The sequence below is a fragment of the Chenopodium quinoa genome, unplaced genomic scaffold (genome assembly GCF_001683475.1).
Source record: "Chenopodium quinoa cultivar QQ74 unplaced genomic scaffold, ASM168347v1, whole genome shotgun sequence".
In the NCBI taxonomy this organism is placed as follows: domain Eukaryota; kingdom Viridiplantae; phylum Streptophyta; class Magnoliopsida; order Caryophyllales; family Amaranthaceae; genus Chenopodium; species Chenopodium quinoa.
In genome coordinates, this window is record NW_018743608.1 from 447,817 (window position 1) to 474,921 (window position 27,105).

Here is a 27,105-nt window from a genome sequence, read left to right on the forward strand (position 1 = left end):
AGTATTCAAGATGAATAGGTTTAATATTAAAACTAACGTAAAAACTAATTTTAAAATAATATGTGCTATATCACTCAATACCCCAAAAAAAAAAAGAGTTAAAATAAATGAACATGAACATAGAAGAACATATTATTCAAGTAAAAAGAACATATTTCATATTATTGAAACTCAAAGAACATTATACCTTAAAGAACATAATTTGTAATGTAAATAACATATAGTTTAGACTCAAAGAACATATTAATTAGACTTAAACAACATATTCCATTACAATTAACAAATTGAATACGTTTTTTATAAAGGAAAACAAATTGAATATGTGATAAAGGAACATTCATCATAATCAAACATAGTTCATTTCAACCTTTGAAAAATACAAAAAAGTTAAAAAAAATAAATTTCCTTTGATTAAAAAATCCACAAATTATGAAATTTAACAATTTAAGAGATTATTATAATTAGCATCAACATCATAATTATAACTATAAATTTAAAAACGAAGAAAAACCTAAAAAAAATTACCTTCACATTTGATTATGAAATCCTCAAATTCATCTTCATTATTAACCAAATCTTCATTCTCATACGTATTATCAATAAATCTGTAATTGGAATCATGTTAATTTCATACACCCCGCCATTAATTTTCTCTGCTAAAAATTTTCTCTCTCTGGAAATTCTTTCTATATTTCAAAATTGTAATTATGTCACTCCAAAAATATTAAATCTAATTTTGAAAACTTTTAATATGGAGAATAACTAACAAATCCCTTAAATTAAGGATAAATCATTTAAAAAAAAAATTAAAGCTAAGAATGCCTTTATTTTCTACATGGTACACCCTGATGTACTATGTAAATTTCATGCATGAGCTAGTTTCAACCAATAAGAAAGGAAGGAGTGTACATATTCCCTTAGGTAAAATAGAAATGTTCCTCTAATAATTTCAAAACCTATTTAATTCTTATGTTTTGTGATGAATTTACACTTACCTCATTTTTTTCAATTTAATTCTTATGTTTTGTAATGAATTTACACTTACCTCATTTTTTTTCAATTTAATTCTTATGTTTTGTGACGAATTTACACTTACCTCATTTTTTTCAATTTAATTCTTAAAATGATGAATTTACACTTACCTCATTTTTTTTTCCCATTTTATTATCTACCAAACAAGCTTCGAACAAAATTCAGGAGAAATTTCAATTCCAACAAATATGTATGCAAGTTGCAACCAAACACCACCTTATTTTTGCCATAGAAAAGTCAATTGACTGTCCGGTGATCACCGGAACCAAAAAAACCTTCTTGCGTAATTCAAGCGCACATATTTTCTCCCCTCTTCGTCTAGCGTATCACTGTGATTCACCAAAGCCGAGGAAATAATGTCGAATTCCGACACAAATTCAACCGGAAATGCACCAACTAATAATTCCAATTTAAGAAATTCGCCTGAAAATGATGATAACATCACGGGTAGTTCAGAAGCTCTAGCTGAAGGCATTTCTACAATGGTTGCTACTATTATTAGGGATTTTGATTACAAAGCTGAAGATGCTTCTCGAAGCCAAACTCACCTCTTTTCTGCTCTTGATCGTCTTACTTCTGGTAATTTTTTCAATCACTTACTACAATTTCCTTCATTTTTGTTTGTTTTGTACTTGGTAATTAAATTATCCTTTGTCGTACTGTTAAATTTGTTTAATTCTGAATTTCTGTTTTTTTTTTTTTTTTTTGGTCGATTATTGTTAGAGAATCAGTTTCTGATTCGTATAATACGAATTATCATTCAGTGTTTTTGGTATATTCTGCTTTCAAATTCAATTGGTAATTAAAATCATTAGTTCTGATGTTAAGTCTGTCATTCTTAAATAGGAGAATTGTGAAGGAGTTGCACAATAATCACGAGGGATAATGTGCTGTGGACTTTTGTTTATGTCCAATTTAGGTGGTTAGAGATATTGTTTAATTTTCGGTTTATATGCCTTCCTTCACATTTTGGTTCAATCAAGCTCAAAATACCAGTAGTATTAGAAAGTTTCTGTTACCTCAACTGTGATTAAAAATTCAATTGTTCACTACCAAATTATGGTGAGTATTGCAATAGCGAAACTCAAAGGAATTGATGGTGAGTATATGATTAGATTTTTGTAAACCTTGATATATTAGCTCTCATTTTCCAAAATAGGTCTTCTGGCTCATACGACTTCACTCTTTACCTTTGGGTTTTACGAGTAATTAGCTAAAGGTAAAATGAACAGCAATCACTGTCTTTGCACCCCTACCAAACCTCTACTGCTTCGTCACATTTCTACTCAGCGCCACAACCATCACCAACCACCCTTTCTCGTGCCTGCCTCTGCGCATTCTAATTACTGGCCATATGCCCACTGCCACTAAATTATGGACTGTGCTCAACTACTCATCATTGAACTGGCCAATGTTGCTTTAAGAGTTGTGTGCAAGTTTGCTCATTATCCTCATTGCCTGCCATGTTATTCATGAAGATTGGACATACAACACAATCTCAAAAATCGCAACAATTCAAGGTTTTATCTTGATTTGTAAAACGTGATATTAGAAATCCTTCAGAATATTATACTTCGTAATAGATTTGACAAACTTGGAGGGTTTTTGTTATGATTCAAGTTTCTCTCATTTATTAATCAATTTTTCAATCTTGTCTTTTTGAAATTGTGGGTAATGGTTTGGCCTCACCCCTACTAGATTGCTTCCCTTGTGAGCACTATGGAGTGCTCAAAGCCTCTCCTAGGTTCTGCCAGACTCAATACCCCCATTTTAACATTTTCCCTGGTGGGTGGTGACTAGTTCCCCTGTTGTTGTTGCTCTAGATAATTGTTCCCTTTAATTAAAAAAAAATCACGGTAGTTAATGCTAACCTCCCATTGCTCTGTTGGGTGTGGTCATGTTATATTCATCAAACTATTGATTGGGAGCAGAGATTACTAACCAGAGATAGACTGCTAAAGTTTGGGGCTGCTACTGATACAACTTGCCTGCTATGTGTGGATGTTGCTGAGAATCATCATCACTTAATTTTGACTGCTCTTATAGCCTAAAATTTTTGGAGCAGATGCAACAATGTCTAGGTATTGGTATCAACCTCAAGAACTTGAATACAGCAAGTGAAATAGCTACAAAACTAGATAGTTTTCAATAAGGAGTGTTTACAACCTGCATTTTGGCAATTGTGTACCAGATTTGGAAAGCTAGAAATACTGCTCTATGGGACTTAAAAGTCTTATGTGTACATACTATTGTAAAGAATATAAAATTTGAGATTAGAAATAGAATCCTAGGTATTGTCTCTAGGAAGATAGGAAGTAAAGATTGTTAATGGCTTGAGAAATTAACTAAATTAAGTGTATAGTTTGTATAGTTAGTTTTTGTTGTTTTGCCAGTGTGCTGTCTATCTTGTGCTGCTCCCTTTTTTAGTACTAGGTTTGTATCTGGATCGAGAACTTCCTGGTTTTTATCCTCCCTTCTATAGCCTATCCATTGCTCGTTCCACCGTTGTCATCACCAAAATTTTCTAGGGTGGCTAGCTTCAGTTCAAGTCTGTCTAGCCGCTGCCTGGAGGTGGAAGGAGCCATTGATAAATTTGCTCCAGTACCACTTGTAAGTTGCAATGCGACTAGATGCAGATTAGTCACAAATTAATTTAATAATTGATAGACGCTGAAAACAAGGAGAGGAAGATGATGATCGGGTAATTACTCTTAAGGAATTTTAGAGGCTTACACTCACTCAAGCAACTAGTACACAATTCTCAATACCCCTACTGTTACCCTCCCCTTCCCTTTTTGTTTTGCTATCCTCACAGCCTGTTATCAGCAGTCTTTGAATCCCAGCTACCCTGATTATTCTTTGTCTCTTTTGCCACCTCACACATTCTTAAATGATTTCTTTCTGTTGGCCCTATGTCTAGTATACGTCATCAAGGGTGGTGCTCTGATAGGATGCATCGCACCCCCCTTCTCGACTTTCCCTCCTTTGGCGACTTCCCTCTCCCTTTCAGCCTTCTACCAAGTGTTCCCTTCCCCTCCCTTCACCCTTCTCTATCCTTTGGCGAGCTTGCTTCCTTCCGCCTCCTTTCTCTTGATGAATTGTGAGTCTTTAGCTCCCTTCCTCCACTTCTTAAGTTTGCTGTCCCTCTTCCCTCCATTCTTCAGCAAGTGTTCAACCCCTCCTCCCCTCTCTATACCTTTGGCATACTCCTGATAGTCTGAAATGACATGTTAGGAGTTAGGGTCATGGGTAGAGGTGGCAATCTTGCTCAGATTCGAAGAAAAAAAAAAATCTGAGCCAAATCTCACATTAATAACCCGAATCCGTCTCCATTTCTAAAAATCCAACTCCGAGTTGGAGGAGGGTCGAAGAGTTATCCGATCTGAGTCCGACTTTGTACATGTATACTTTTTATCATATATTTACAGTTTAATTGGCCTCTGATGTTGATTATATATTTTTGTTAAAATTTTGTTAGTTTGTGGCACTGCCAAATGACTCCTATAAAAATAGTAAGGATCATTAGATTAGTTGTTTTAGATTATTTTATTTTATTGTTATTTTTTGTTAATAAAAATGAAACATATTCGGTCGAAACAAAATTGAGAGTCTAAGTCGGATTGAATCAGAACTTTGGCAGGTTTTAGGGTTGAAGTTAGGATTATTCAAATCTGAGCCATTACGAATTTACCATCCCTAGTCTGGGGATACTGTGGTGGTGTTGTGACTTTATGATTAAAGTGGTGGTTGGGACTGACAGCAGTGATTGGTGGTGGGCAGACGGTGATGGTGGCTGCAGACCTGCAGTGGAGGAAGATGGTAATGGGTTGGTGGAGGTCAGGGAGCATGGTGAGTCTATGGGTCAGTTGTCGGAGCATTTGACGAATTAATTTAAATGCTAGCAAAGCTCAAGTTTTTGGACTTCTAAGATAGTTATTCAAACATGTGCTTCGCAGTTGTCATCTAAATATAATACTATATATAAGGGAGGCTTTGACAATTATCCCTAGTGATGATTGTAGATGACTTAAGGGTTTGATTAGCAAAACTTATACTAGAGCAATGTCGTGTTTGATGGGTCATTTCTTTTGCATTAATTTATATAAAAGCATCACACACACCATTCTTTTTCTTCTTCAGTGCATTTTCTTTTTATTTTCTTTTGTTTGTTGGTCTGCTGTTTGTATTGTAGTTTTTATTTAAATGAATGCTCTGCCTTTTCTAATGCTCTCGGCTTGGTAGAGCTCGATCAGCTATTGGAGGATGTACCATTGCCATTTATTATGCAGCATGCCACCAAGCTTTCTAATATCAGGAAAAGAGTGTCATCATTGAACGCAGTCTTGAGATCTGTGCAACATCGTCTTGATAATATCGACTGTATGATGTCTATTGGCTCAATTGGTATGTAACTTCTCATTATTTCAATTTTCAAAATTTTTTTAATTAGCTGAGATAAAATTTTAAAATTTGTTGGATAATTTTTTTGGCAATTGATTTAGTGAATGGAACGAAAATAAAGGTAGTTTTTTTTTTTAAATTAATTAATTTATTTTTTATTTTTACTTGTTTACCTTTTTCTAGGTATAACAGAGATGAAGTTTTAAAAAACCATATGGAACACTTCATCTGGTTTACTTAGTCTAAGACTTCACAATATTATTCACCGCAAGCTAGAGACTAAAATTATGTTTGGTTTCTAAAAGCAGGTTGGTAGTTTGGGAAAGTCAAACAATGACACTGCATATATTTTTGCAAAAATATATTCTTGTTCTTGGCTAGCTGGTAATTAATGTGAACAACTATAATAAGATGAAGACAATATATTCCCTTTTCTTATTTTTTCTTATTTACCCTTTTTTGTTTTCTTCTATCTTTGCAGATAATAAATCAAATATAGGAGGCGCCAAGTAAAGTCCTCATATAACAGGTATGTCTCAGTTATTACCTTGCTTAAGGCTCTTTTTTATTTTGGATATTGGTTGGTTAAGGTTATGTTGCAACTGGATAACTAAATTTAGTACAAGATGAGCGATATCTAGATATTAAATTACAAATTGACTTTTATGATTGCTAGAACTTGTTGATTTTGTTGTTCTATATCAATTTGCTCTTTTAGTGTATAGGAATATATTATTCTTATAAATTTGCTATGATCATGATCGACTAATGAGCAGACTATTTTATTTTTTATATGAAGGCCCCATCTATTTAGATGGGCATTAATGAGCTAACTCTAATGTAATCTTGAATACATGCTTGATTTTGTTTGTGCCAAAATTTGCCTAAGGACATCAGTCCACGGATCAAAATTATTTTCCTCTCTTTATTAAGCTTTCATATTAATTCCTACAACTTTCCAAATTCCTCCATCAATTCAAATTAATTTTATCATAATTACATCAATTCAATTCCATGGAAAATTGAATTCAAGGATTTTTAACGGAAAAAAAAAAAATATATTCAGTCAATTTCAAACGATTATTCTTCCATAACAATGGCAATGAGCAATTAATTTTGATTTTCCACAAATATTCTTATCAAACGGCTAATTATTATATATATATACATATATATACATATACATACATATATATATATATATACATATATATACACATATATATATATATACATATACATACATATATATATACATATACATACATATATATATATACATATACATATATACATACATATATATATACATACATATATACGTATATATATACATATATATATACATATATATATACATATACATACATATATATATACATACATATATACGTATATATATATACATACATATATATATACATACATATATATATATATATATATATATATATATATATATATATATATATATATATATATATATATTATATATATATATATATATATATATATATATATATATATATATATATATGGGTTATCTTCCATCATTCTTCAATCATCTAATTCCTAATTGATATACTCATACATCAAACAAAAACGAATTGGGAGTATTGCTTTGACATCTTTGTGAATTATTGATTTGAGTGATTCATTCTTTAAGTTCTTTGCCCATCGATTTAAGGTAAAATTTTAATGTTTTTTTTTTTTAATTTTTTTTGGTTTTGATAATGTCAATTGTAGCCATTTTTTTGTACGGTCCTGGTTTCTTCTACGAGCTTAATATTCATTCAATTATGTGTTAATTCATATATATATATATATATATATATATATATATATAGAGAGAGAGAGAGAGAGAGAGAGAAGGAAAAATGGAAATAAATAATCCCACCTTTGCTTGGTCTTCCCAAGACAATCTCACCTTTCGATTATTCCAAAGTATCCACCTTTGACATGATCTTCTTTCAACGGTCCTTTTGACCCATAACCTGTTAAATAGGTTAAATTTTTTTTATTTATTTTTTAATTCTCCTTTTCCAACCTTTCCACCCTTTTCCATGGCAACTAACCACCATAACCACCACCCCAATAACCCTTGCCACTTGAACTGCAACTCCACCCCTACCCCACACCCTGCCGCCGCCTGAACCACCCCTTACCCCACCCCTCCCACCTGAATAGCTCACCCCGAAATTCACACCACCATAATTCCCACCCCAAAAATCCCCACCCACACCGAAAACCCTCTTCCTGAATCGAAATCCCCCACCTTGAAACAAGCATTTGAAGAATCTCGACACAATAAAGCTACATTTTTCTCGAGGTGCTGCGGTTTTGATGCTACAACCGTGGTAAGTGAATAGTGAAGATGAACAAGCAAAAATTACAATATTAATAAGAACAATACTATTTGAGCCAAAATAATCGAAATAATTAACTCAAACATCACAATAAACACATCGAAAATGTAAATTCAAAACATTAAAAGAAAAAAAAAAAACCGATCAAAAAAATAAAATTAATAAAGAACGAACCAGATAAACTAAAAAAAAATTGAGGAAAAACCAAAAGAGATCCTTAGAAGAGGAGAGAGAAAATCAAAAGGAGAGAAAGAGATCTTGACAGTAACACTTGTGAATTTGTCATGGAAGAGAAAGGTGGTTGGGAAGCCATGGAAGAAGGTGGTCGTGGGGAAAGAGAAGAAGGTTAAAAAAATAATAATAATGTGACCTATAAACAATCAACACGTGGCAAATTACCTACTCTAACAGGTTACCATCCTACCAAAACCGGTAAGGGATCGTTAAAAGAAGATGTATGTCAAAGGTGGGATTGTTTTGAAAAGACCGAGCAAAGGTGGGATTATTAATTTCCATTTTCCTATATATAGGGTTGTGATCCAATGATAAGGATCTTAAAATGAGAAGGATGAGAAGGAATCTTGACCATACAAATAAATCCAACGATTCACATTTCACATGTGCAAATGCACATTTAGAACAATTATTATGCACGTTTAATTAAAAAATTATGCACATTTAATTCAAAAATTTTGCACATTTATTTTTCACTTTTATTTACGTATTGTTTATCGTTGACGAACTCTCTGTCTCTCTCTTCTCCATTAGAACATATTTAGAGTTCTAACTTTTAATTTTAGAGATGATTGAGAAAGTAATTGTGGCCATGAAAGACTTGCAACCCCAATAATAACGATTCACTGACCTTAATTTAGATCATAAATAGATTCGTCCGGAGCATATTATACAATATGCGCATTTAATTTAAAAGATGTGCACCCTTAGTACAAAAGTTTTTGCACATTTAACTCAATAAATATGCACATATCATCAAAAATATATGCACAATTTGTACAAGAATAATGCATGTTTAGTTTAAAAATTATGCATTTGAGCTGTGGGTTCGTTCACAGGAACACGCTAATTTGAGTCACTTAGTCAAGAAACTCCCAAATCCATTTTGATCTACAATGAAATAAAATTGATGATTAATTTGATTTTCGAATTTGTGATAGAGTTTACCTACTTGTAATTTTCTTTGTTCAACAATACTTGTATTAATCAAACAATAACTCACTCAGAAGTTCAAAGGTTTGAGGGAAGGGATTGGATTTTGGATGGGAATAAGCTAGAAAGATGAGAGAGAGAAAAGGTGGGGGAAAAGATGATCAAGGAGGCAGGGAGGAGAGAGAGATTGGATCTTCTTTTGAACAAAAGTGGCCAGAGGAAGAGTGATGAAAATGGAGGAAAGAGAAGGAGAAGTAGTGCACGTGAAGAGAAAGAGAATTGGGGAAAAGAAGTATTTAATATTATTTACGGTTTTGCCATTAATGAGACATGTGATTAAAGCCATTGGATCAATTTATTTGAATGGACAAGATTATATCTCATTGTAAGACTCTTCTCATATGACCCTAAAATTGAAGGTAAACCATAATTCACCATGTTTAGAAGAAAACCAAATAACCAAAACGCAAATTTTATATATAATCAAAACCAAATAATCAAAACGCAAATTTTATATTGTAATGTTATATTTAATCCATAATTGACTATATATATATATATATATATATATATATATATATATATATATATATATATATAATCCCAGGAACAAAGCTAGTTCCCTCTAGGGTTTTCTCTTTGGAGGGTTTCCTTCTAGCTCTTGCTAGTCCTTGCTTCTACTTTAAAGGTTGATTTCTACCTTTATTTGTACGTTATGATGGCTACTTTTGAAACCGAAACCTCTGATCATGCTATTAATCCTCTTTCCAAACCTGTTGCGAAGGAGCGTAAGATTGATTGGGAGGAAGTGGAGGAGGCGATGAAGATGCGCAAATCGAATTGGCAATTGTTGGAAGGATTCATACTACGCGCAATGTCAATTCCAATGCTTTGACTTCGACAATGAATAAAATATGGAACCCTAAATATGGATGTGAGGCGAATGTTATAGGCGAAAAACTTTTTTCTTTCAATTCCATCATTGGAAGGATAAGCAGTTTGTTATGGACTCGTAGCCATGGCACTTTGATCATCATGTTCTGATCCGTGATGACATTAAAGGTAACTCAAAACCCTTCGAAATTCCTTTGAATGTAGTTCCCTTTTGGTTGCGTATTTATGACTTACCTTTTAAGGGTAGAAATAATGAGGATAATGCAAGACGAATAGGTGATAAAATTGGGATTTTTCTTGCCATGGATAAATCGGATGTTATTGGTATTAACAAATCTTTGAGAATCCGTGTTCTTGTGGAGTGAATAAACCTCTCATGAATGTTGTTGAATTAAAAACGGGGAGGGGTTCCATTGAAGTTCCTATTAAATATGAGAAACTTCCTGTTTTTTGCTACCTATGTGGCTTACTTGGTCATGGTGAGAAGGATTGCGATGAGTTAGTAGGGACTAGGAAATTCAGTGAGAAACTAAGGGTGTCCACCTCTTGGAAGGTAGTAAAGAGTGATATTGGGGAGGAAGATGGAGGTTTGAGTAATGCAATTAAGCGTTTGTTTATAACCAAAAAACAAATGCCTCCTAGTAGTGGGGATGGTGGGGGTGACGATGCAGATAAGCTTTAAATTGAAGGGGCTTAAAATAAGGGAAGGGGAGGTGGAAAATGTTCGGCAGGAAGGCAACAAGGAGATGGTGGGGGAAATATCTACCTCGATTGATGGTGATAACGGGGAAACAATTAGAAAACAACATAGCACCTTTTATCAGGGAGTAGGGGAGAGGGTAACGTGGGAGAGGGTAACGTGGCGAGGGTGTGCATGAAGCCAGATTAAAAACTGACGATGTTGGAGTTAAGGGGGGCAAGAGACAGTGGAAAAGAATTCCTAGAGTAGGTGGAAGTGACAATGAGAGTGTGCAGCAGGGTATTGATGGCAGCAAACGCACTAGGGAGGAGGGGGGAACTGATTCATTAAGATCAGCACATTCAGAAGAAAATTATTTATACAAAATTTGATACTGGTGTGGGACCATTGGCGGAGGTTGGCAATGACCTACCCCGCTAAACCCAATGAATATCTTGGCTTGGAACTGTCGAGGAATGGGCAATCCCCGACCAGTTCGTCAACTCCAGAAATGGATTCGTAGACATTGCCCGGGGTTACTTTTTCTGTCACAAACCATGATGGACAAGGAGGTAGTGGAGGATCATAAAGGAAGCTTGGGATTCTATGGTGCTTTTGGTGTTTCGAGCGTCGGGAAATCTGGGGGTTTATGCATCTATTGGAAGGAGGATGTAGATTTTCGATTAATCTCATACTCGTAACATCACATTTGTGGTGATATCTGGTGCGATGGTACAGCAAAGGGGAGATATGTGGGCATCTACGGTTGCGCAAAAACAAAGGAGAGAGCTAACAGAGACTTTTTGATCACATTTGCGAGGATGATATACCGCTGTTAATTGGAGGGGATTTCAATGAAATCCTTTCTTATGAGGAAAGAGATGGGGGTGCTGGTGGGGTACGTAGAGAATTACAAAATTTTCGTGATGTGATCGAAAGACACGAGTTGAGAGATTTGGGCTTTTCGGGGTCCTGGTATACTTGGGAGCAAGGCCGAACTGCTGCAACTAGAGTCAGGGAAAGATTAGATCGTTGTTTGGCATCGGAGGGATGGTGCACACTATTTTCGAAGGCTACGAGAACTTAATCCGTGTAATTTCTGACCATGCGCCAATCTTGCTTTCTTGTATAGATGTTCCACGCAAGAAAAAGAAGAAGAAGAAGAGTTTCAAATTCGAAACTTATTGGCTTCTTGATGAGGGGTGTAAAGAGGTTGTGAGGACCTCATGGGAGAGTTCGAATGGGGCTGGTGTGCTTGAGAAGGTGGTTGTGGTCAGCAAGAAATTGCTTCTTTGGAGTGACGAAAATTTTAATAAGATTCAGCAGAGTATCCTATGCTTTGAAGCAGGTGCAAGCTCTTCCGATCACTGATGAAAATTGCAGAGAGTGCTTTGAACAGTTGGTAGATGATTTAAATGAAAAAAAGGAAGCGTATTGGTATCTAAGAGCCCGAGTTTCAAAAGTTCGTGATGGCAATAAGAACATGAAATATTATCATCACAAGGCCTCTCAACGACAAAGGAAAATTCAGATTTCCGGCCTTTGGGATGATGGTGGGGTGTGGCGTACAGAGGAGTTGGTAGAGGTTATAAGCAGCTACTTTAATGGGATTTTCACCTCGAATAATCCCACTTCTCATGATTTTGCCCCGATTCTTGATTGTGTCCAAAATTCAATTTCGGACAGCTTGAATTCTTTATTGACAAGGCCATATTCTAAAGAGGAAGTTCACCAAGCTCTCAAGCAAATGCATCCAAGTAAAGCTCTTGGATGGTATGCATGCGGTTTTCTATCAACGTTTCTGGCACATTGTTGGTGATGACTTGTCAAAATTTGTTACAGGAATTTTAAATGGCAACCCCATTCTAGACCGCACCAATGCTACTAACATTGCACTTATTCTGAAGAAGAAGGAGACGCAAGTAGCTGCAGATTTCAGACCAATCACTCTATGCAATGTTATTTACAAGCTCATCTCTAAGTGTGTGGTTCTCCGCCGAGATCATCTTGAAAAATCAGAGTGTTTTTATCTTACAGATAATGCCTTGATTGCGATGGAATTGTTTCATACCACGAAAGTCAGAAGTAAGGGAAGAAAGGGGCACATTGCAACGAAATTTGATATGAGCAAGGCCTATGACTGAGTGGAATGAGGCTTTTTGAAGCAACTTCTCCTAAAAATGGGCTTCGATGGTAGATGGGTGAACTTGGTGATGACGTTGGTATTCACGGTAAAATATTCTTTTGTCATCGATGGTGAGGTTTGTGGATCGGTGACTCCTTCTAGAGGTTTACGTGGCTGACAGATGATTCATAAGAAGGTTTCACTAGGGGAGATCTATGGTGTTAGGGCTAGTAGGAATGGTTCGGGAATTTCTCACCTCCTTTTTGCAGATGATAGCCTTCTCTTTACTTGGGAAACTCAATAGGAATGCTCGGTAATTGTTGATATTCTCAACGAGTACGAAGCATCGGACAAAAAATTAATTATGAAAAATTAGAGGTGTCTTTTAGCAAAGGTGTGAGGGTGGAGCAAAAGGAGATCATGAGAATTTTAGACAGGTGGAGAAGCATGAGAAATATCTCGGAATCCCGAATGTTCTTGGAAGGTCTAAAAGATTTGTGTTTGAAGCTTTGCTTAATAGAGTTTGGAAGAAGCTTCAAGGTTGGAAGGAAAAGCTACTATCTCAAGCAGGGAAGGAAATTTTGCTCAAATCAGTTATTTAAGCGATCCCGACTTATCTCATGGGAGTCTACAAGTTTCCAATGGAGGTTATTAACAAATTGCATTCTGCGATGGCTAGATTTTGGTGGGGTGAAAGTGGTGATAAGAGACGTATTCATTGGAAGAGTTGGGACTCACTATGCACTCTCTAAGTGTTTAGGTGGTATGGGGTTTAGAGACTTAGCGGTCTTTAATGATGCTCTATTGGGACGACAAGCGTGGAGACTTGCTTGTAAACCTGATTCTCTTCTTGGTAAGGTAATGAAGGTAAAGTATTATCCCCGTTGTGATTTCCTCGATTCTCATTTGGGTTATGGTGGTAGTTTTTCTTAGCGTAGTATTTAGAGTTCTAAGGCTTCAATTGAGGAGGGCATGCTATGGAGGGTGGGGAATGATCGAATTAGAATATGGGATGACGCTTGGTTAGCTGACGACAATTCTCGTTTTGCAACTAGCTCCCCTTCAACTGAAGTTACGAAAGTCAGTGACCTGATTAATTTCGAAGCCTCGGAGTGGGACTGGGAGGTGGTTAGTTCGCACTTTAATGATCGGGACAGAAATTGTATTATGGCTATTCCCTTAAGCCCTCGCTTCCCTTATGATGAATTGGCTTGGGCGTTTTCTAAAGACGGGAACTATTTGGTGAAAACCGCATATATGCTGGGAAAGGGTGTGATCTGTGTGGGTTGAAATTTGGAAGGCAAATGTCTGTCCTAAGGCTAGAAATTTTCTGTGGCATTTGTGTACCCAAACTCTCCCTGTGCGAAGCCTGCTGATACACCGCCATCTGACCACTGATGATAGTTGCCCCTGGTGCGAGAATTATGTGCAATCATGGAGTCATATTTTTTTCGAGTGTGAGAGAACTTGTGGTTTGTGGGATGATGTTGACTGCTCAGAGATGTGTGTGCAGAATTTTGCTGGCACTCCTGTGAGTTGATTGATAGCTGGAAGAAGATTAACCCGGACACAGACTCGAGGTTTGTATTTGCTTTGGGGGATCTGGCAAGAGCGTAATCAGAAGGTGTTTCAACAGAAGGAAACGTCCTCTACGGTGCTGCTAGACCGTGTCTTCAGATGGGTGGATGAACATGAAAGGTATACGAAGGCTATCTACTCTACTATTTTGAACACCCGTCACTCTAGTCCTAGTACCTACCAGACAATGTCATCAAAATTAATACTGATGCTTCGCTGATGGATGAGGGCTGGGTGGGTTTAGGGGTTGTGGCGCGTGACTCTGCTGGTAGTGTCGTATTTGCTGCTACTAGAAGGGTAAGAGCGTGGTGGCAAGCTGAGGTTGCGGAGGCAAAGCCATTGTCATGGCCTTGAGGTTGGGGCGAAGATGTGGCTGTGAACGAGCTATTATTGAATTAGATTGCCAGGTTGCTATTAATCGGCTGACGAAGGGAGCTACACACTTAACTGAGCTTGATGCTATACTCATTGATGCGATCGAATTGGGCACTTCCTATACTAGTCTCCATTGGATGCATGTGAAACGAGAAGGAAATGTGGTGGCGCACAATTTGGCAAAGTTTTCCTAATAACTTAGAACAAGTTTGGGAAAATTGTATTCCTCATGATATTGCTCACTATGTACTCGAGGATTATCTTGCGATTTAATGATTAAGTTTGCTCCCCTTAAAAAAAAAAAAAAAAAAAATTCCCAGGAAAAAGATATGAATTAACACAGAAATTGAATGAATATTAGGCCCGTACAAAAAAAAATTGCTTCAATTGACATTATCAAAACCAGAAAAAAAATGAAAAAGAAAAAATCAAAATTTTACATTAAATCGATGGGCAAAGAATTGAAAGAATGAATCACTCAAATCAATAATTCACAAAGATGTCAAAGCAGTACTCTCAATTTGTTTTTGTTTTTGTTTGATGTATGAGTGTATCAATTGAGAATTAGATGATTGAAAAATGATGGAAGATAACCCATATATATATACAAGAGAATAATTAGCCGTTTGATAAGAATAATTGTGGAAAATCAAAATTAATTGCTGATTGCCATTGTTATGGAAGAATAATCGTTTGAATTTGACTGAATATATATTTTTTTGTTGAAAATCCTTGAAAGGAGAAATAGGCAATATAATTTCCATGGAATTGAATTGATGTAATTATGATACAACTAATTTGAATTAATGGAGGAATTTGGAAAGTTATAGGAACTAATATAGAAGCTTGAATAAAGAGAGGAAAATAATTTTGAAGAAAATAATGAGCGTGATTGCCGTGATTTGTTGCGTTATTGGGTGTTAGAAACAATAAGGCATTGCAGATTTAAAAAAAAAAAAAAAAAAGAGAGAGAATAGGAGAAAAAAAATAAAAATTTGGCCCCTTTTAAAATTAGGGCCCTGTTGATCGGTGTAGAAATCGTCGTTAAAAGTCCTATCAAATTAATCCTAACTACCAAAATAAGCGAATATAGTGGGAAGTAAGGGTCATATTCCACGGGGAAGCGAAACAAATCAATCATAAAATTCATGAACACAAGAGCCAAGGGGTATATTTTTGGTATTTATGTTTGAGGTTTAAACACTAAGGATAACTAATAAACGCAATTAACAAGGGATTCACGCAATGAAAACAAGCGCTAGGCGGTGCGGGGGTTCTTAACATGGCCAACACCAAAATAATGATGGAAATCAAGATTAACTAGCCAAGGAATATGAAATTCCACCTAAACAATTCATTCCCATGCAATTGTTCAAGCAAATCGTTAATCGAGATCTAATACCTAAATTAAATCACTCCCGTGAATCCAAAATAGGCAACAATTAAAATTTGGGAATTATAGGTGCACTCAGTAATCCCAAGCAATTTATAGCACAAATAATCAATTCAAGGCATAATAATCAATCATCATCATCTAGTCAATATCAATTCATATTCTTCACCCCCTTCCCCTAGCTAGAATTCTAGCCTAGAGAAGAGAGAGAAACCATTGAAACAAAGCTTGATGAAACATCTACTAACACAAAACTAAAAATCATTCACAAACAAGGATGAACAAAACAAAGCAACAAAACTAACCACAAACAAAGATAACAATCAAAATAGAAAGCAATTAACAAAATAAGAGAGATAAGGGAAAGAAATTACTAATCAAAAGCTTGAATTGAAATAACTTGAAGTTAAATAATGGAGGAATCGAGGAAAACCACTCTCTCCCTAGAAAACAAGGTAAAAACTCTCTAAATTAGGGCTAATATATGAATAGAGTGGCTAATTACATCCAAAAGGGTATTTATACCCCTTCCTTAAAACCCCTAAAAACGGCTTCAAGAAGACCAGGAGCGGGTGCTTCAGCATAATGGACCACTCGCTACAAGTGCTAGTTTCATCCTTTCTCATGTGGTTACACAGGGGTAGAGCGACCACTCTAAGTTCCCTGATCCAAGCTTGAGCCTTCTATTGCTCCTCTCTAGCTCCTCAAGTCCTGACCTGAAGTGGCTTAAGTCGGCTTGTGAATTCTCATTTCGGAGCAACTTAAAACATGAACTCAAGCACACTTGTGAGAGCTTTGGGGAGGGGGGTATCATTCGTGCAATTAGCACTCTACGGAAAGCAAGCAAAAAGGGCCAAAACACACACATAAGGGCCAACTATCAAGAGAAGAGAAACTAAGCAAGAAAGAGTGTAAAATAAGGATAAAAGGGCTAGGAGGTTGAGAAAGAGACTAAATAGAGGGGTAAATGAAGCACAAATGTGGTCTTTTAGACTACTTATCAAATGTCCCCCGACTAAATCCCTTGTTCGTCCTCGAGCAAGCTTAAAACAAAAGAAAAATAGACAAAGGGAACAAGAATATACACTAAGTCACTTTTTACATGTGTAACAAGCCATTTAAACCTCTAGATCGCTCTAGAGGACAAGTGATGCTCTCGTGAGGGTTTCCTTTGGAGTTTAACTCACAACTCTTTTCAATACTCAACCCAAATATCTTCCCTCTTGCATGGTTTGCTATCCCTAAAGGCATTAAAGCAATTTTCGGGCAACCAACTTCGACCTTGTCATGAATACAAGCTAAGGGGACAAAGCTAGCTAAACTTAGATACTCATAGGATCACCTTATTTGAAGATGAGACCCCATTTCTCACCACAACAAAGGCCTTATCAATACGTTGATTACACATGCCCTCTTCAATTTTCAAGTTAGATTCATTTATCTTTCCTCCAATAGCCTTATTACACCTCCCCTTAGCTACTGGATTACTACATGCTTGCATACAAAAGAGAATGTGGACATTGCCACTTATTTAACTTTCATTGTCCCCTAATTTATAAGAATGTTATTGCTCTCGCCTTTTTTAACTCTTGGAGCTCTCTTTTTCATTTTTTTTTTAAAAGGGGTTGACATTTTTGCCATGTGGTTTAACCACTTATTAGCACTTAAGAGAACAAGACATTTGGTATACAAAGCCATCATACACATTCGCTAGGAGAGGCTTACTAGCATTTAAGGGGTTCGATTCATTTAGTCTAAGCAAGATTATTTTCAAAGACAAGGCATTCATTTCTATAAAGACCTAAGTATGGGATAGAGTTCTCAAGTTTCATTTGGTTCACCTTAGGCATCTAGGTTTAATTTAACCATAGACTTGCGCGGACTTGTAACACATCTAGGGATAAAGGGTCCCCTTACTAATCACTCAATTGCAAGGGCAAAAGGGAACCATGCATAATGTCATCGGTAATCATCTAAGAGGGAAATGAGCATTGAAACCCTTTTATTGAAAGCATAAAAACATTAAAGGCAAAAGCATGAATAAGTAAAAAGGCATGTATACACATAATTCTCAATCGACAAACAAAGGTTGTTTGGCATCATACCAACGACCAATAGATTTCGAAGAATCAATGCATACATCCTCGAACCGTTCAACTCATACCTAGAACTAAGCCTACACTAAGCAACCAATTCATATATTTAAAGAGTTGAGATGGAAAGTTTTCACCAAATGCGTATAAGATTGCAAATCCGTATCATATGAAGCTCTCTTGCTTGTATCAACCCGGATTTGCATCGTTGAAACCTACACAAATGTTAGAACTAAAACAACTCGAAAAAATATTTAGTTAGTAACAAGGGTTAACTAGAACAAATAATAAAATAAAAAAAAACTATAAGAAAGCAATAAAGAAAATAAGTAAGAGAAGAAAGAAAAAGGAAATTAATTTGGATTAAAAAGGAGTTTGGATTTTTCACATTGGGAGCCAACACTTGAAATTATTGTTAAAAAAAAAAAATCATTGATTTTGGAAGAGAGAATGGAGAAATAAACATCAACAGAAACATAATAAGCTTGCAAGAGGCGCTTATTGGTAATCATATTACCTCACGATAAATGCCCTTAGATAAAAACAATGATGGAACACCCCCCCACCTAGAACGGAGCCTCGTCCTCGATGGGACAAAAAGGAAAAAAGGGTGGGGGGGGGGGGGAAGGGCAAAAGAAGGCCGAAGGCCCTACTCATCCATGGGGGAGCTAGGGCCTTCCTCACTTGGTCGGACACCACTTATAGTCCGTGGGAGGGCCATGATGTTCCCATCCACCGGTGAAGCTTGGTGGGAATCCACGGTTCCGGTATAGCTCTTGTTGCCAATCCGGAAGTGGGTAGAATGGGAGAGGCATGACTAGCGGCTTCGGGGTGCACATGGGGTAGTTAGGGTCCCCACGATAATGGTAGTTATAACTCGATGGAGTGGGATAGTCCACTCGGGGGCCACCTTGAGAGGATGACCTTTCCCAATAAGGCCAAGTTGGTTGTCGGGGAGTGTCGCCGATATGCGGTTCCTCCCAACTAGGAACCGGGCCTTGTTGAGGCGGGAAATAAGGATAGTTCATGGGGGGCTCAAAGTGCCCTTGGTTTACATGCTAATCGTAGATGTTGGCATTGTAAACCTCGTGACCATCAACGACCTCTGCCAACCGACCAACTTGCAAACTTAAACTTTTAAAAGCATTCTCAATATCAAATGACGAAGAAGAAGAAGCCATACCTCCCTCACTAAAGGAGGGGACATGTAAATGTTGGGACGCTTCCCCGAATTGATGATGATGATGATGTTCAATGTTGTTGTGGTTGAGGAGAAAAGAGGTCACGCTCTTTAGAAGAGAGGTCAAGGGGGTGTATTTGCTCCTTCGGAACCCGCCATGGGTTAGGGCAAACATTGGGAGGGCTAGTGACAAACGGATTAGGCGAAGCTTGCCTAACCATCCATACCCTTGGGACGAAGGCGTCCCTAATCTTGCACTCTCGAAGAAGATCCCTATAGTGAAGGGCGACGGCGTACAAGAAGGGCTTGTCATCCATCGGTGTTACTTTGCAATCTCATCTCCAATACCCAACCAGTAGGCTATGCATGTTATCATGCCTTCACATTGTAGTCCACCCCGCCTTTCGATACTTCCATAGGCTCACCAAAACATGCCTGAAGAGCTCGACACAATCGGTCCCTTTCATGCCAAAGCATAAAATAAGCAACTCCTCTTGGGTGAGTTGCCCCAACTCCTTCCTCGAATATAGACAATATACCATGAGCCCATGGAAGTATCGAAAGGCGGGGTGGACAATTTCTGAAGCTTTGGCAGAGTTGGATTTAAATCGAGTGGTGCCCATAATAATCCTACTCCACCATTCCTCTTCAACATATCCCGACCACAATTGATCCCCAAGATTCTTGATGGTACTATGCCCGAACATTTCATTCAATTCCTGTAGTATCAAACTCCATTGTTTGTTGAATACCCGGAATTTCAAGTCAATATCTTTACTTCTTCTACCTCCATTGTACCGAGAGTTAGTGTAGAAAGGAACTCGAGGGTGAGCTCCCGGTAGGTGCATGGAGGTTTTTCCTCAATCCTCCCCGTGGTGGAATTAACCGTGGGCATTTTCATCTCCAACAAGTTTTCCCACCCTAAGTCCACCGCAATTTGCTTAATTGCTCTATTGATTCCAAGATTCCGAAACGTTGATTCATAGTAGAACCTTGTACTTCTAATTGACTTCTTTAAATGTTCGGTGTATAATTGTCTTTGTTGGGCTAAAGGAAGTACAACACTGTAAGGCCGAGGGGGTTCATTATGGGAGGAAGTGGAGGCTTGCTTTTGTGATTTACGGGATGAGGAGTCGGAAAAGATGTTTTTCAACTTACGGGAAGCCATTTGAGCACAATTCAATACCTAAAAAATCAACAACCAAACGTTCCTTGCAACAAGAACCAACAACAAACTCTAAACACCCATTTAATCAATGTCACAACAAGGTTCAACACCACACTTAACTTGAACCAAAATCACAACAATGTTCACAAGTAATCAACACCTAGAGGAAATCAATACTAAGAACCACACCAATTCACTATCACCACCATAAAAATTCCCACACTACACCAAACAATTCAAACTAAGTCACAAGAAATTCTCAACCAAATTTCAATCTACAAACCTTTAACCAAAATAAAAAATATGAACCAATACTTAAACAATCAAGAGAATAATCCTTTAAATAGACGTAAAAATACTAAAAAGAGGAGAATTATTCCCTTGAAGAGCCAAAGATCGGAGCTTGAACACACTAGAACCGAGCAAGACCACTTGAACCCACTAAGCCTTACACTGTTGTACTTCCTTTAGCCTAACAAAGACAATTTTATGCCGAACTTTCAAAGAAGCCAATTAGGAGTACAAGGTTCTATTGTGATTCAACGTGTCAAGGTCTTGGGATACATAGAGCAAGCAAATTGCGGTGGAGTCGGGGTGGGAAAACTTGTTGGTGATGAAAATGCCCGTGGTTGATTCCACCACGGGGAGGATTAAGGAAAGATTTCCATGCACCTATCGAGAGCTCACCCTCAAGTTCCATTCTGCACTAACTTTCGGTACGGTGGAGGTAGAAGGAGTAAAAGATGTTGAGTTGAAATTCCGGGTATTCAACAAACAATGGAGTTTTACACTACGGAATTTAATGAGATGTTCGGGTGGAACCCTGATAGTACCATCAAAAAGCTTGGGGATCAATTGTGGCCGGGATATGTTGAACATGATTGGTGGAGTTGGATTATTATGGACACCACTCGATTTAAATCCTACTCCGCCTAAACTTCGAAAATTGTCCACCTCGCCCTTTAATACTTTTATAGGCTCATGGTATTTTGTCTATTTTCAAGGAAGGAGTTAGGACAACTCACCCAAGAGGAGTTGCTTATTTTATGGTTAGGCACGGAAGGGACCGATTACGCCGAGCTCTTCAATTGTGGGCATCTTTTGGTCGAGAGGTTCAATGCCAATCAATATGGGCAACCCCTTCTCGGGTGACATACAATGTGGAGGCATGATAACATGGATAGCCTACCGGCTGGGTTTTGGAGATGAGATTGCAAAGTTAATACCGGTGGATGACTAGCCCTTTTCCACACCGACTCCCTTCACTATGGGGTTCTTCGAGAGTGCAAAGTGTGCTTGAGTTCATTTTTAGGCCCTTTTTGCTTGTTTTTCCTAGGGTGAAATTGGCAGACTGCTTGGAGCGACCGACCGCTCCCCTAGACTTGAGCGACCGCTCCATTATGCTAAAGCGCTCGCTCTGCTTTTTTAAGCCGTTTTTAATCTCTTCTTTTTTAGGGGTTTGTAGGGGCCGCTGTAGTATAGTGGTAAGCAACGAAGCACGGACACTCGTAAGTTCAGGCGTGTCCGAGTCGACACGCGTGTCGGACACGGACACGCGTGGGACACGGGGCAAAACGTCTCGGACACTCCAAAAACCGTGTCCGGTTTATTTTTGACGTTTTTGATTTTTGGACACGGGCCGTGTCACCCTTAGACACGGGCCGTTTTGGTATGACTCGGGAAATAACCTAAAGTCTTGCTCTCTGCTTTGCCTCTCTGCCTCCCTGCCTATTTCCACTTCTCAATTTCTCATCTTCCTCTCTGCCTCACGCGAAATCAGTCATCACCATTGTCATCACTCAGTCACTGTCGTCGTTGCTCCACCCACCACCCACCACTCCACCGTTCGCATCAACACAGTCAGCAGTCGTCGTTGCTCCACGCTTGGTGTCACTCAGTCACTGTCGTCGCTGCCTCTGCCTCATTCAATTGCCGCTGTTCGTCCTCAGCCACCACCCACCACTCCACCGTTCTCATTGTCGTTGCTGACTTGCTGTCCCAGACTCCCAGGTATGGTTCTCAACGTTTTTTTTTAAATTCAATTAATTTTCTGCATTTCAGTTTCATGAATCATGTAATTAGAAATTTAGAAGTTGAAGCTGAAGGGTAATTGGATGTCTCGGACGAAATTTGTGGGTATCAAAGAAATTTTGGTTGAAATTGAAGAAATTTTGTAAGGGATTTTATAGTATAATAATAATAATTGAGTTTTTGGAATCTGGGTTTGGTGAGCATGTGCACAAGAATACCTCATACACTTCTTTCTAAATTTGTGAAAAGTTAGATTTTTTAATTTAATTAATTTTATTTAAATGTATCTTCTTTGAGATCAGTGGAATATTGCTTATGGATTATTTTTTTCATTTGTGTTTATTAAATGTAGCATGTGGATCCTGGGGTTTTGAAGATGCAATGTTCACTGTGTCTTGATTCCTATTGTTCTGAGATTTGTGTAATTATGTTTGCTTTTATACTTGGAGCTTTGATAGCATTTATCTCCTTCATATTTGGTTGATTAAAGAGTGTATTACCAACGTGAATGACGAGGCTTTATAATTGTGTTATTAAGCTTCTTTGATCTGGTTTTATTATATAAGAAAACTTTGATGCTTTGAGAGAAGTTTCTAATTTTAGTTTTGATTAGTGGTTCTATAAGTAGAAAATTCAGTTTCTGTGGTTCTTGTTGTTGCTAATTTTGCTGTGATGTGAATAATGTGTTTTGTTGGACTTGTTATGGTTAATCATGACTATCTTCATTGATATAAACTAGTGTATTTGGTTTGATGGTTTCTTGATATGTATGAGACTATGTCCGTACACTTAGTTCATTTACTTGTTTAATTAAAATTGTGTGTTTTGAGGCTAATTATTTAGTGTTTTATTGAATTAGTTGTCAAATTCTCGTTTTTTTAATATATTATATGACTTGTTATACGCCGTACCCGTGTCCCCTATTTCAGGATTGCCGTTTTCCCGTGTCCGTGTCGTGTCCGTGTCCGTGTCCGAGTCCGTTTCCGTGCTTCCTAGGTGGTAAGTATTCCCGCCTGTCACGCGGGTGGCCCAGGTTCGATCCCCAGCAACGATGCCAAAATTTGATATCGGTAGAAAGCATCGTTAAAAATCCTATCAAATTAACCATAACTACCAAAATAAGCGAATATAGAGGGAAGTAAGGGTCATATTTCCAAGAGAAACGAAACAAATCAATCATAAAATTCATAAACACAAGAGCCAAGGAGTGTATTTTTCGGTATTTTTTTTTTGAGATTTAAACACTAAGGATAACTAATAAACACAATTAGCAAGGGATTCACGCAATGAAAACAAGTGCTAGGGGGTATGGGGGTTCCAAACATGGCCAACACATCAAAATAATGATGGAAATCAAGATTAACAAGCCAAGGAATATGAAATTCCTCCTAAACAATTCATTCCCATGCAATTGTTCAAGCAAATTGATAATCGAGATCTGATACCTAAATTAAATCACTCATGTGAATCCAACATAGGCAACAATTCAAAGTCGGGAATTAAAGGTGCACTCTATAATCCCAAGCAATTTATAGCGCAAATCATCGATTCAAGGCATAATAATCAATCATCCATCATCATTTAGTCAACATCAATCCACATTCTTCACCCCCTTCCCCTAGCTAGAAATCTAGCTTATAGAAGAGAGAGAAACCATTGAAACAAAGCTAGATGAAACATTTACCACCACAAAATCAAACATCATTCACAAACAAGGATGAACAAAACAAAGCAACAAAACTAACCACAAACAATGATAACAATCAAAATAGAAAGCAATAAACAAAATAAGAGAGATAAATTGAAATAACTTAAAGTTCAACAATGGAGGAATTAAAGAAAACCACACTCTCTCTCTCTAGAAAACCTAGGTTAAAACTCTCTAAAATAGGGTTAATATTAATTACATCCAAAAGGGTATTTATACCCCCTCCTTAAAACCCCTAAAAACCTAGATTAGAAGGGATAAAAAACAACTTCAAGAAGACACATTATAGCGGGCGCTTCAGCATAATGGAGCGGTCACTCCTGCCGAGGGGAGCGGTTGCTCTAAGCAGTCTGGCAGTTTCATCCTTTCTCATTTGGAGCGGCCACTCCAGAGGGGTAGAGCGACCGCTCCAAGCTCCTTGATCCGAAGCTTGAGCCTTCTATTGCTCTTCTCCAAAGCACAACTCTAGCTCCGCAAGTCTCAAGTGGCTTAAGTCGGCTTGCAAATTCTCATTCCAGAGCAACCTAAAACATGAACTCAAGCACACTTGTGAGAGGTTTGGGGAGGGGGGGTATCATTCATGCAATGAGAACTCTAGGAAAAACAAGCAAAAGGGCCAAAACACACACATAAGGGCCAACTATCAAGAGAAGAGAAACTAATCGAGAAAGAGGGTAAAATAAAGATAAAAAGGGCTAGGAGGTTGAGAAAGAGACTAAATAGAGGGGTAAATGAAGCATATAAGTGGTCTTTCAGACCACTTATCACGTGTGCAACAAGGTACATTGCACCCCCTATTCTACGGGCATGCATGACTTGGGTACGGGTATGGGACATGGTCAGACGGCTGTTCATGCATAGAAATGAGCCAATTTAATGCTAAAAAAATATCAGAAATTACTTCATCTCTTTTTAGACAAAACAAGATTAAGAATTCTGAATGTGATTTCTTCAAAAAAAAAAAAAAAAGAATTCTGAATGTGACAGTGAAAAGTCATCAATTGAGGCATCACTTGAGTCAATATTGAGGCATCACTCGATTCAATATTGAGGTATCACTCGAGTCAAAATTGAGGCATTACTCGAGTGGAAATGGGATGGAACACTAGAGCGTTTACTATTGCAAGGCATGTCTCATCATTAGTTTGCTGTCACCTACAGATGGTTATCATCATCAAAAGGTAGAGATGCATGGTGTATGACTAGTTAGTTACTAGTCTTATTACTATTTCAGCCTGTTCGATAGCCGGTTATAAATGGTGCTGATCAGAATTAATTTTTAGTGAAATTAGGAAGGAAATTTACATTGTAATCCATATGGTAATGCAATTTCATTTGCAAGCATTTTTTTTCTGTTTTTTTTTTTTTATGTTTTTATTACCATCCATTATCATGGGATCACCTTGATTTTCCTTGCCAATTTACAAATTCATTCACATTGCCATCATTTATGGACACCTACCAAATGGGTCGTTAGTGTTGAGCCTTGCTTTTAACCATGTAATGAAATTGAGGAGATTTTTTAGTTTGTGTAGAGAGTGTTCTCTGTCAAAGATACAATTATTAATTCTTTTTAACTCTGTTTCCGTACTGAATATACCTGTAGTTTTCTTATTACAGAAAATGCTCGCATTTTTTCTTCTTACCATTGCTATCATAAAACATAAACGAGATGTTTGCAAATGCTTTTGCAGGCTCTTTATACAGGTATTCCCATTAGTTTGGCATTCTCAGACAATTTGAATATGGAAGATTAAATGTGGTCGTACATGATATAGTCTTCCAGGTGTCGATTTTTTGGTTCAACTCTCTAGAATTGGATTTACATTCAGCTAATTGTGCACAAGACTGTTTTCTCTTGGTGGAGCTTGATTTGCTTTATGTACAAAACTGATAAGCTGGGTTCGTTTTCTCTTCAGTTTGGACAAATGAAGCATGCATACTGTTGCCTGGGGTTTGTTCTTCCTCACTAATTTTGTGGAAACAAATGGTATTGAACTTTTGTTTTGGAGACTTTTGTATAACAATCGCAGTATTTGTTACACAATTCAAATTATTCTGAGGGGGAACTACTGGCATGAAAACCTTTTTATTATTCATTCTATTATATTAATTTTCAAATCATTCGAGTTATGATTTATTCTCAAATTTGAAACCTCTAAAAGATGGCATAGATTAGCAGGAAAAACCATTTCAGACAATGAGGGGACTACAATCTGAGCAAGCCTTGATTGAAACTTCTGTCAATCTTTTTTGCCAGCTCACATTTTTTTAGCATTTGATGAGTCAGATTACAGATGTTGAATAATGCTTGTTAACTCCACTAACGCCGTTTGTGTACTCCACCCACCTTTTGTATAATGCACCGCACCATTGAAGTTTCTCCATTGAAGCTTCCTTCGTCCCCGATCTCCACCCACCTTCCACCAACACCACCATTTCTACCATCATCATACTTGTATCCACCTTCCTCCGATGATACCACCGATGAGACCACCATCTTCGGTGGCTTTACCGCCAAATTAAACAAAAAACCTATGAATAAAAGGTGAAATTTAAGGTATGCTCAACTTCAAAGTAGAGATGGCAATGGATCGGAGGTGGATCGGGTGATGCTTCATCCGCCTCCATCCACCAACGATCCATCCATCACCCGACCCATCCATCACCTAATTTTCCTTCATCCACTTCCGATCCATCCGTCATTCATTGATGAATCGGGTGGATCGGGTGATAATTCGGGTGAAATAAATATATAAATACAACTTTGCACTTTCATAATTAAAATCAAGATTTGAAAAAAAAAAGTGATCAATTTATTAAAACTTTGATACATCCTTGTAATATTTATTCCTTTTTACTAAATTAAAAACAAATGTCAATTCCTAACATTACAATAGACATTAAATTATTCA

General features: G+C 37.3%; 1 protein-coding gene across 2 annotated transcripts; it reads left to right on the plus strand.

Annotated features, from left to right (window-relative positions):
* Positions 1-1,185: 1,185 nt before the first annotated feature.
* Positions 1,186-26,314, plus strand: LOC110682881. Of its 2 annotated transcripts, XR_002503506.1 has the most exons (5): positions 1,186-1,611; positions 5,275-5,436; positions 5,617-5,741; positions 5,915-5,962; positions 25,885-26,314. XR_002503506.1 is itself a non-coding variant. In XM_021859222.1 (4 exons), exons 1-3 carry the CDS (start codon positions 1,389-1,391, stop codon positions 5,944-5,946), a joined length of 417 nt encoding a protein of 138 aa, XP_021714914.1. In that variant the 5' UTR covers positions 1,189-1,388; the 3' UTR covers positions 5,947-5,962; positions 25,885-26,314. The 2 variants fall into 2 exon arrangements, 1 of the variants encoding a protein (XP_021714914.1); XM_021859222.1 differs by lacking the exon at positions 5,617-5,741 and having other exon boundaries at positions 1,189-1,611.
* The last annotated feature ends 791 nt before the right edge of the window (positions 26,315-27,105 follow it).